This window comes from Sprattus sprattus (genome assembly GCF_963457725.1).
Source record: "Sprattus sprattus genome assembly, chromosome: 3".
Classification (NCBI taxonomy): Eukaryota; Metazoa; Chordata; class Actinopteri; order Clupeiformes; family Clupeidae; genus Sprattus; species Sprattus sprattus.
The window spans coordinates 14,659,481-14,670,956 of NC_137922.1; the positions used below are offsets into that span (position 1 = coordinate 14,659,481).

General features: G+C 39.3%; 1 protein-coding gene across 1 annotated transcript; it reads right to left on the reverse strand.

The window, feature by feature from the left end:
- Positions 1-292: 292 nt before the first annotated feature.
- On the reverse strand, positions 293-5,444 carry spryd7a (SPRY domain containing 7a). Its single transcript, XM_080835746.1, has 5 exons — positions 5,227-5,444; positions 4,867-4,983; positions 3,541-3,707; positions 3,083-3,185; positions 293-2,273 (listed from the first exon to the last, which is right to left on the reverse strand). Exons 1-5 carry the CDS (start codon positions 5,330-5,332, stop codon positions 2,176-2,178), a joined length of 591 nt encoding a protein of 196 aa, XP_080691872.1. The 5' UTR covers positions 5,333-5,444; the 3' UTR covers positions 293-2,175.
- Positions 5,445-11,476: the final 6,032 nt, after the last annotated feature.

Sequence of the window (11,476 nt, forward strand, 5' to 3'; positions counted from 1 at the left end):
TTAATCTTTACTTGAATTCCAACATAAATCTTAGGTATCAGCTAGGCCATCCATTTTTCAGGTATTCCTTCTTAAATGGCTAAATACGAGACTAGACAGGTCCTGTGCTCTCTCGACTACCTAAATCTATTGCAGCCTAAGGAACATTTAACTTGTCACACTTATCCTAGTCTAAAGCCTACTTTAGGGCAAGGTGTTTGCAATGTGCTTTAGTGAAGGGTTGTAATACATTTTACATAAAACATTTTCATCTCTAATATCTCTCAGACTTACCCAAATAAAATACCTACAATGATGGTTACAACAGTTTATTAAGCCAATATTACATACAGTAATACATAAATACTAAGTGTTGATTACATACCAAACATAATCAAGAATACAGTAAAATATGTGTGCCAGAAAGCACAAGACATTTTTAAAACACCTCTGTATGATCAAAACACACAGATACACATCTTAAGCAAAGAATACTGTATATCCATCTCAAACATTAATGAACATGATCTGAGATGATTCCTTTGTGTTGTTGTAACACAAACAGATTTAAGATATGATTTTAAATCCAAACATAAACCACTTTTGCACAGAATATATATGTAGGACACTGCCAATTCACACAACTTGGGGAAACCAAAAGCAGAAACGACTGAATTCAACCTTCTCTTAAAATTAAAGAGAAATTCTGGGAAATGTTTTAACCTGGGCCCTTTTTTCACAACTTTCACGGTACAAATTTTTACTATGGACAAAAATGAACAAAATTAGTCCAGTGTAGGAGCCTAAATGCAGTCGGATTAAGTGTTAATGATTTTACTTTAAAAAGATCATTATTAAGATTAATATGTTTCATAATTTCATGATTTAAATATGTTGATGTGAGTGGTAAAGTTAAGACAGGAGTTTAATATGATCTTGATGCTTACTGTAAAGGACTTTTATTTTGACATTTTGGGGAAAAGATTGAAACAAAGAAAGTAAGATTGGAGCTAAATAGTTTTTTGACCTCTCGATTTAGCAATCTCTTTATACATTGATATTTTATGTTCTTTGTTGATAACTGTAATGTTGATCCAAGAAACTAAAGTTAACAGTTAAATGAAGGAAGTGGACTCGTGGAATAATTTTAATTGATACACGGAAAGAGAGACCTAACGAGAGCGTCAAGACCTAACTAGACCTAACTATACCTAGACCTAACCTAGACTAACTCTAGACCTAACTAGAGCGTCAAGCTTACGTTTCAAATAGGAACCAAGGAACCTACATCCAGTATTAAGTTAGAACACTAGATGTAAATTAGTAAATTAAGTTTTTTTTATATAGTTATTGCGGCAAACAGACACAAGTCTATCTCTGTAGGGATCTTTTCCATTTAGTTAGACACTTATAATAACATTATTAGCCTGTCAGTGGTGAAAACAACGACGGTTTTGCAAGTGCCTGCTATAGCATTCTAACTCAATACTTCACCGATTTTCATATTTTTTGTCACTAGTAAAAACTTGGACCTAAAAAAAAGGAAAATAGGGCCCAGGTTACAAAATCCAGATATTTTCCTTTCAGGACTTGTTTTATTTACCCACATTTGCCCCTCAAAGCTGGAATTTGATGTTTTATTTTTCTCTTCAATTTCTCTCTTTCCAGTCACACTTGACAGTAGGTGTCACTTCCTATGGCAAGTTCTTGACCAGTGGTTATCATTGTCACAGATGCTGCCATCAGCAGCTGATGCTGCAAGCTCTGTCACAAGCATAATAACTGCCACAAATAATGTTGTCACCAAACAAAATGACACTGTGTCACAAACATTCATTGCAAAAAGAAAAAGATAGGGGGAGTGTGCGTATATGTATGAGTGTGTGTTTGTTTGTTTGTTTGTTTGTTTTAAAGCAAAACAAAGGAGGAGGTTAATCTTTGGAACACAAAAGGATCTTCATAATGTTCTGCAGCACACAGAATATGAAGGTTGTGTCTTAGAATCACAGTACCTCCAGTGTTGGAAGAAAAGAAAGAACAAAATATCTACTGTTAGAGTATTCTTGAAAATGGAAATTGGTAATTCGATTGAGCAACAGTGGAACACATGGCTTTTATATCCTGAAATCTCAGCTTTCCCAGATGAATGACAAAACACTCGATGGACTGGGATTCCACATGATGCAGCATGGAACATCAAAAGATCTGCTGCTCAAACAGAATCTTCTGGAAGCCAGTTGCAGGAGTGTGATAGAAGTCACAGAACTGGCAGTCAAGGATTGCACTGTCATCCACTGAGGAAAGGAGGAGGGAGTTGCTATGATTAATATCAAGGCAAATATAGGAAACCTTTGCATGACTGACTGGTGGAATTTAAGAGGTAACATCTTAAGGAGTAAAGGGTTAATCTGTTTTCGACATATAAACTTATTTTAAGAAAGCCTTTCATAACCAAATTAAACTTAATACAAAATATAAACCAAATGAAAGTAGACAGGACAGTATACATGCATGCCTGCATAGATATACATATTTAAAGAAATCTGACCCCAAACCGAGGCAAGTTTAGCCATGCCTGTTATCTATAGTAGATAATTATTATAATAGCTTGGTCTATAATCTATTATTACCCGACAGATACATTCGCGAAAAGTCTAGTTTATAAGATCACCAATCTATCAATACCATAGTGAAGTGACTTCTTCTTCTTTTTGATTAAATGTTCTATAGATAACATTTAACATTTGGATAACATTTTAACACAAGTGACCTGTCATAGCACATTTATAACCCTCTCTGTTAAATTGTATTCTGCCTCCTACTGGTGATACACATTGATTATAATCTAAAGTTTTCTGAAAAGTCCTGTCTCTTTTTTAGGTCTCTCTGACCAGACTGGCAAATCACTAGAGCAAACGTTCTATTACTGGGAAAATGTCGCCATCTAGGGGAAATAATGCCCTATCCTTGGTGCCCATCAACCCCCACCCACCCCCTGGTCTTACCTGATTAAATAAAGCATGTTTCCTTTCCTAAAGAATACACATAAATTCTCACACCACTGTCACAGTTCATGAAAAAATAAAGAAGGCCATTGGCTCACCACAGACAACAGGGTAGACTGTCCCTCGTATTCCAGAGGCAGGGCAGTTCATATTCTTCCCATTCAGATATATATTCATTTCCACATGATCATATGTGATGCCCTAAAACAAGCCCAGAACTTTGTAAGCATTATATTAGCACGTGACAAAACAGGTTATGGCAACTCAAAATGCACCAGAAGACAAAATACGACAATAACAGACTTCTCTATATATTTAGGGTGGTAAAAGAAGTAAACTACAATATTCCGTAAAAGTTTTTGTCAACTACATGACACCAGAGATACCATCACTTTACCCTTATAGCTTACTTCTTCAGACACATTCCTATCTCCTCCAACCAGCTACAATCTCACTCACAAAAATACAACTTAAAACCACATTTCCTAAGACAATAAAATATTTTCTCTTAGACACACACACACACACACACAGACACACACACAAACACACTCACCACTATATCTCCCTCCTGTGGCAGACTATTGGCAGGCAGTCGGTTCTTCTCCTCATCATTGTGGTAAATGGTGCCATCGTGCCGGAGGATCAAACTATGGATATCCCTTCCCATGGGCATTTGGTTTAGATTTGCTTTCTTAGTCGCAACCCCGACCCCCCACACCCCTGTAAATACACAACACCCTTACAATTAAGTTAATACATTCTTCTCATCATCAACATGAACAGCTACAATTGAGGTCAGAAGTTTAAATACAGCTTGGCTTAATACATTCTAACTCAGTTTTTTACAATTGTGAACTTTTCTTTTCAATATACTGTATATTCCCTCTATTAGTTCAGTAGGTCCAACTTATATATTTTGATGAATAATAGGAAAGGTAATTAATACTTTCAGCTTTTATATATTGTATCACATTATCAGAGGGTCAAAAGTTTACATCCACTTTGATAATATTAAGGGGGACTGCCTTTAAATTGTGTACCTTGAAATAAAAGCTTGGGCTTGCCTTCCACAACCTTTGCACAACACATGGGTAATTCCTACTGGTAGAGCTCGTGCAACTAAATTAAGTTTGTGGGCCACCTTGTGAAAACCTGCTTTTACAGTTCAGCCCACAAACTGGCTATTGGATTAGGGACAAGGCTTTGTGATGGCCATTTTGGGGGTATGCTTACGTTTGGCCTACTGAAAGATTATTGCCAATAATTTTTAAAACCATTATGGCCAAACAGTTCTATTCATGTCTCATCTGACCATAGAACATTCTTCCAAAAAATAAGAGCTTGGTCACAGTGCTCATCTGCATCAGTGCTCAATTAAAGTCTTCTTCTGCCGGTTTTGGAGCTGTGGCTTCCTCCTTGGGGAACAGCCTTTCAGGTTATGGTGACGATACAGCACTCTTTACTGAGAATGTATTTGCATCATCATGGGGGTTGTGACCTGCTCACAATGTTCACTATGCAGGACTCAAACAAGAATTTCATGTAAAAACTGCCTAAATGTCCTACAACCACACACAACCCATCCCTTAGACCCATAGCTCTCAATCATGTTTCTGCCACCCCAGCCAAACTGCATACCTGACCTTATCATTGGCATATTTGATTAGCGGTACACACCATGTTAAACTAACCAGGAGGAGAGTTTTTAATCACAAAGATTTCAATCAGGTGTTCTTGGAGCAGTGGTGGATAAAATACATGCAGGGCAAGGTGCTCAAAGATAGGATAGTAAACACTGATTTAAGCACATTACATTTATTGTCCGTTTTTTTGTGAGTAAAGTCAGCATCGATGTGGTGTCATACGGGTATTCACTTACCTGAGGATTGAATTTTTAACTCGAAGTAGCTCTTATTTTGATGCAGAGGTGCGTTGGCAAGGCAACCACCGGTTCCACATATCCTCCTTCCACTTTTAACGATGACAACATCTGTGCCTGTGGCATCAAACAGTGTTTAGACTCAATGTAATCAGTCTGTGGAGTCAGACCTGTTTCAAAATACTCCACAGCCAGCTGAGCACTTCATCAAAAATAACAAGGTCTGAAGTCACTAAGCTACAATGCACAGACACTGACGTATGTAACGGAATCTAAAAGGTTGCCACACTTCACGTTCAGACTAGTCTGCAACTACAACTATCGAGCGGCTAAGAGTTCGAGAGGTACCATAAATATTACCCATGTGATGGGTGTCCAACTGAACAGTTGGCATCTCCTTGAGCGTTACGTGTCCAGAAGCCGAATCACCGCACCATCCCATACAACAGGAGAGCAAAGACGTCATTGTAACCTCTTTACAAAAAGCCTTCAATACCAGAAATATCACTGGACTATTAACTGGGCCAAGCTTCTAGTTACACATACAACGTTACATTATCAGTGTTTCTCATGTGACAGTAGCTCCACAACATTCAGGATATGACATCATGATCGGACTTCCACCTTGGAGGCAGGGATATGAAAAACGACCATCAGCGCCACCTGCTGAAATTGTTAGTACGTAAATCTACGCAGACTAACGTGAGAGCGTTGAAAGAAATACGACCCGTATAGTCCACGTATAAACTATAGTGCATTTCTTGCTCCCTAATCTGCGCATATAATAGAAGGCCCATCATAAATCCCCAAATTTAAACTAAAAAAAAAAGGTTCAAATCTATCTTAATAGACACAGTATTTCAACATTCTGGACACGATTTTAATCATTTTGGCCCTGAGTGTGTGAGTTACCGTCGTCATTTTGTATGGGGCGGATTAACAGTCTTGCACCTTCCGATTTTAAAATGAAAATCCCTGAGAGAATTACAAGATAACACTCATGGCAGTTCAATAACTGCTGGTGATCTGGCTTGGGTATGATACGGTTGCTTATTTTTTTTTTTTTTTCAGATTGCAGGTCGGCCAAACCCTGATTCTGACCACACTGATTTTGCCCCATCACAACACCTGGAACCTGAGATAGACAACTCCAGCCCAACCACATCTGCTAAGAGATCATAAATCCTCAAAACTGCTCATGTACAATAAAATGACAAAGTTTTCAATATTTTCAATAAGATCGATAGATAGGCTAGGTACTTTATTTATATCTGTATGGACAAATTATTGTGTCCACACAAATAGCTTGAAAACTACAAACAGTTCTGAAAATGGTTAATTTTAAGTTGGATATTGTAGCGATCTCACTACGTCAGTTACGTCAGCGATCTCACTACGAGTTTGATACTTCAATGTTCTTCAATGACTTGGTCGTTGCAATATTACCGTTTTTCGCTAACAAATATCAACAGCAACGAAATCAGGAACGTCTAGTTTTTCAGTTGACAAGATCATCCGCATAAAACGTGTTGTAATCATATTCATAATTATGATTAAACGTGATCGTACCTTGGTTAAATTACATGGAAAATCCTGTTGGTTTGTTAAGGTTTACTATGGGCAGGGGCAAAGTTTGCCACCCGGAAGTAAGGTATTATTTATTGTGACGTCATGCTGAAACCAAGGGGTGTGAGTCATAGACATGTATAGATGTAGGCCTACGTATATACACGTATAGTCTATGGTGTGTGTTAAGAGTTGCCGGTAACCATGGATACCACTCTAGTGACACAATGTAGTTCCTTATTTTTCTGCTTTATTTTAACGACACAAGACAGCAGTTCGTTACAAAACACCGACTGATTTGAACTGTCCTCTCCAGATTTGAACGCTCACAACTCATGTTTGCCAACTTTGCAAAAACCCATTCATGTTTCCATAGGTTTTTTTCTTTGGAACCAAAATGCTAACAAGAAAAACTACAAACTTCCGGTCGACTCCCATACTCTATTTCACCCTGTCTATCAGGAACGCTCACACGCGCCATCTACAACCTCTTAAATGTATTGCACGTATCGTTCGCCACCAGCTCTCAAGCATTTGTCATAAGTCATACCACAAGCCATACCACTTACATTTCCCCATTAACCACTCTATAATGACTATGGGTCTGTGAATTTTCCTTATTTTTCAGTTTGTGGAAACTTTATAACCCGCTAATTATCACTACGTTATGTTCCACGATATTTAGGTTTCCGTTTCACAGTATAATCCAGGAGATGAATTGGGTCCTATTACCCAGAATGTCCCAAGTTTACCACTATTATGCACACTTCAGGTATAAAGTGAGAGCTGTGTTGTTTCCACCTGCTTTTGGGATGTCATTAATTAAATGCTTTACATACCCAAAGCATAATAAAGTCGAATCAGGTTAATACACATATTCTGAAGTACTGGTGGTACAATACCTATTCACTGGCTGCTGCCATTTGGGACTGTAACAGCCAACTGTGCATTTACTTCTAATTCGACATGGGCAGAGGTCAAGGTAAGGGTCACGGTCATGGTCAAGTTTAGGCCTCCATAGGCCAATAGGGATTAGCCTATAGGCTCATTTGGTTTGGTCGCAATATCACATCACTGAGCTACCAACTGTCCCTAATGACTTTGTAATAGACTACTCAGACTGCGTCAATTTGAGGAGTATCAAAAACTATGCTGCTGAGAGTAGGCTACGCAACATTTCTACCTCTGACAACATTTAATTACAGACGCATCTTAAATGTTGTTATAGCCTATTGTCAGGCACTGCACTGCTCTTGTGGCACACTGATATTTACGTGTCTTTACAGACGTGAGCTGTGCAAGACTGTGGAGGACATGTTCCATCGGATGTTCCAATCCTTTCACCATGCTGAACTTGCGTTGCGCGATGCACATGTGTGTGGTGCATCTCCGTGCACTGTCATTCGAATGTCAAACCAAAGTAATCGTATGTTCGTAATAAACAATATTCCGCTGTGTGCAGTGGTACCTGGGTCGGTTGACACTGTGGCGGTCAATTTTAGAAACTGTCTTCTTTCACATGGCAACAGCGCTTCCCGACATATTCTTTAAGGGACCCTCTATATCTTCTTTGAATAAGAGAAAAACGAAATCTTGCGAATGAAGTTGGTGAACCCGGTCTTCAATTATGTTCTAAATAGGATACTATTAAACCTTTTACATTCTTAATAACAGCAGAAGGCTCTGTTTCTGGTCCAAATTTAAGACTTTTTTCATATTTTGTTATTATTTTTTTTCCAGTGTGAAATCTGCACGGCAACAAGAGGCATGATCGCACTTAACTGTGCGCGTCAGTCGCTTGCGCGCTTGGTTTTTGGTCCAATTACAGGGTACTTGTGTGGAGACACTTTCTCTCCATTTATTTTGCATCGCATCGTTTTTTCCAGGTTTTCAGCGCCAGTCGACGTGACTCGGTAAGCTTGGCTACCGCAATTTTCAGTTTTGCCTCGATTTTATTCAAATATCGCGCTAGTTTACCTGTGACTCCCTAAATAACTGTTATCGCCTTGGTGAGGGTTGGACTGTAGTCTCCAATGAAGCCATTTGTTCTAAATATTTGACTAATCTCAGAAAATCAGAAAGCATATAACCTGTTTATTTAGAGTGCTTGGAGTGTGATGACAATGCATTGAGTGTTTAATCTCATGCCTAAAGTTGATATCAAAGGAGCGCATAACATTCCGCTCATAGGTAGACTACAAGCCTATGGGGCATCTCAGAGTGGTGCATTTGGAAATCCAAAAGAATTTCAACTTCAAGTTTCCAAAGCATATTTTGGCTACATGTTTCGGTGAATCTTGCTATGGTAGCATTGAATAGCAGAAGTGGATTATTTGAATTTAGCTTTCATCGAATCCTTGCGTGGGGATGCGCAGTGTGCATTTAAGGAAATTGTCCGCCTGACATTCAAATGTTGTGCTCGTCTTCTTGCTGAAAACAGACTTGGATAATTTGTAGAAACTATATTATTTCTGCTCATCAGGTACAAAATTATTTTCAGTTAAAGTATAAACATAATTTATGTGAAAAAAATTGTGACGGGTTGGTTGAGGTCTGTTTAAAAACTGTCAAATAACTTCCTTAAATAGACTGATTCAGCAGTTTAAAATTATTGTCAATTCAAAAATAATCCCGCATGTTCTTGTTCACAAGGACACCGTTTAAATGACTGATATTAACTGGGATGATGCTGTGGATGTAACTCACCTCAGAAAACAAGTTGGTGTGATTAGTGAGCTCCAACCCCATTAGAAATTCCAGCTTGATCGTTTAAAAGGACAACGATAAATAAGGAAATGTGCTTAATTTAACCCATTAAGCAAGCCGTTTGCAAATGCTAAGAGGGCCTAATGCCGAGTTAGACCTATACATAAATAAATCAGACCGGCTAATATGCACTTTGCCGACAAACCGCCGTACAGTTGTCAGTTTAACACAGTTAACAGTTTAAACTCTGATGAATAATATCTATCAGATTGACCACCCATGGAAATATTGGCTAGGTTAAAAGAAAAAGGCCACCCTTGGAAATATAGGCTAGACAAGACACTTTAGTAGGACTTCAGTGTGCAGTTAGAGCCTTGGATATATTTTAATCTGTAATCCCAAGTAATGTTTCTGTAGAAGTTACGCACGCAATGGACTTCCAATAGTTTTCTTGTGAATTTAAGTAAACTAGTCGACACACCTACACAATATGCTGCAGGGAACAGCGAAATACAAAACCGCCCGAACGCGTTTTGTGAGGGAGAATTACATTTAGACTGCAGGCGATTTAAAGCTCCCCAGAAGATGGCGATGAAGTGTTGTTCTGATTAGCACATTTAAGACGAGCCAGGCGCTGCATCTGTCCTGTAGAACGCTTGCATACAATAGTTTTCAACTTTTATTTCTTTAACTGTACAATCCAAAACCTTGCCAAAAAGGTGCATTACATCCACATTAAAAAAAAAAGATAATAAAAAATTATTTGTATTCCCAAATTTAGTAATGCCAATTCCTGGACGACACCTAAATATCGCAGGTCATGCAATCAGGATGAATGTAATGTAATTAGCTTGATGTTAAGTCAACTACCAGGAGACCTGCGTGGGTCATGTTGGTGGTGGTGTTCACTGCGCAGCGGGGCACTGAGTCTATGTTGGAGCAGGAGTGTGAAGAGAGGCCTGCCTTACTACAGCAGCACGATCAATACTGGAGGCTTCAGTACAGGATTAACTCCAATATTTACGTGCTGCTAAAGCAAGGCCGCCAAAATCAGCATACAGGCATCTTTAGATTACACACTTGCAGGAGAACATGAAAGGACAAACTCACACACACCGTCTGTATAGTCATACTTCCAGGTCAGACAGAGACAGACAGACAGACAGACACTCTGTCTTTATAGTCATACTTTCAGGTCAGACACTCAACTGCTTTACATGCTCTTAAGTCAGCCTCGAACAAACAAGCTTTAACACTGAAGTTCATCTTCCAAGCCTGTACACAAAGACAAACAAGGAAACACCCCTCCTCACTCACACACAGAGGAACACACACCTTATTCCAGACGTTACTGCCGCAGCACAGTACGGCCTGCACCCCCTTAAAACCCACAAACCATTCTGTGCTGCTACAGCACCGCAGGCCACACAAACTCGCACTTCCATTCTGATTGCAGCATTGTTAAATGCATGCCTCTGTCACACACACGACCAGTCCATCATCTTCATGCTCCTGGAGAGAGAAAAAAAAACAAATAGAAAAGGCATCACAGAAAATCACAAATAGTGATTAAACATACAGGAAGAATCTCCATCATCAACAAATTCAAGAGATTCAAACAGTGTTGGTTGTAAAATGTAAAGCTGCATTCTTATCTCTGAACTTGCAATGTCTACCAGAATAACAGTAATTGAAACTTCATATAAAATCGGCATGTTTTCTGGAATGATTGAAATAGGCGAAGCTTTCGTTTTTTTGACTGACAGTGGAAAGTGTTTTTTTATTTTTGCATTTTCATAATTCACAGGATGCTGTTGCATTCAGCAGTTGATAGGCCTCGCATGCCTGACCCTTCAAATAGGTGATTCAGTCTGGGCACTTCTTAGGCACTTACTGCACACCTCTCAACTCCCCTGATGCCGACAGCTACAGTGTGTGTAGGTCGCACATAGGTAGATTCAAGTAAATGCTTTAGAGAACAGTACAAAATGACAGAAGACAAGGACACTGAATCAGCTCATTAGATCATATGTGAGCAGGCAAGCAACGGATCAGGAGAAGAGAGAGAAGGGCAGCGGGATACACATAAAAAGAGGGTAAAGAGGTACAAAACTCCGGACATATCCGACCTAATGATGAAGGAGTCACAGGCTCTCCTGTGTGCTTCGTACCTCTGTTGTGTTAGGAGAAGGGTGGGATAAGTGCCCACAACCAGTCACCTGTCAAGGGCTTAGGTGGGTTTTGCACATCCGCCTTCCACTCAGCATGTACAGCTTGCCACTTTTTGGCCGCGTTTGAAACGGCTCTGGCTGTGACCTGGCCCAGACGCGGCGCGTCA

Excerpts from the sequence above, each read along its gene's own strand:
- spryd7a (XM_080835746.1), bottom strand. The coding sequence starts at position 5,332 with ATGACGTCTTTGCTCTCCTGTTGTATGGGATGGTGCGGTGATTCGGCT. Across the intron at positions 3,708-4,866 it reads GTTAAAAATTCAATCCTCAG|GGGTGTGGGGGGTCGGGGTT; the intron begins GTAAGTGAATAC and ends GTGTATTTACAG. Across the intron at positions 3,186-3,540 it reads CACAGGAGGGAGATATAGTG|GGCATCACATATGATCATGT; the intron begins GTGAGTGTGTTT and ends GGCTTGTTTTAG.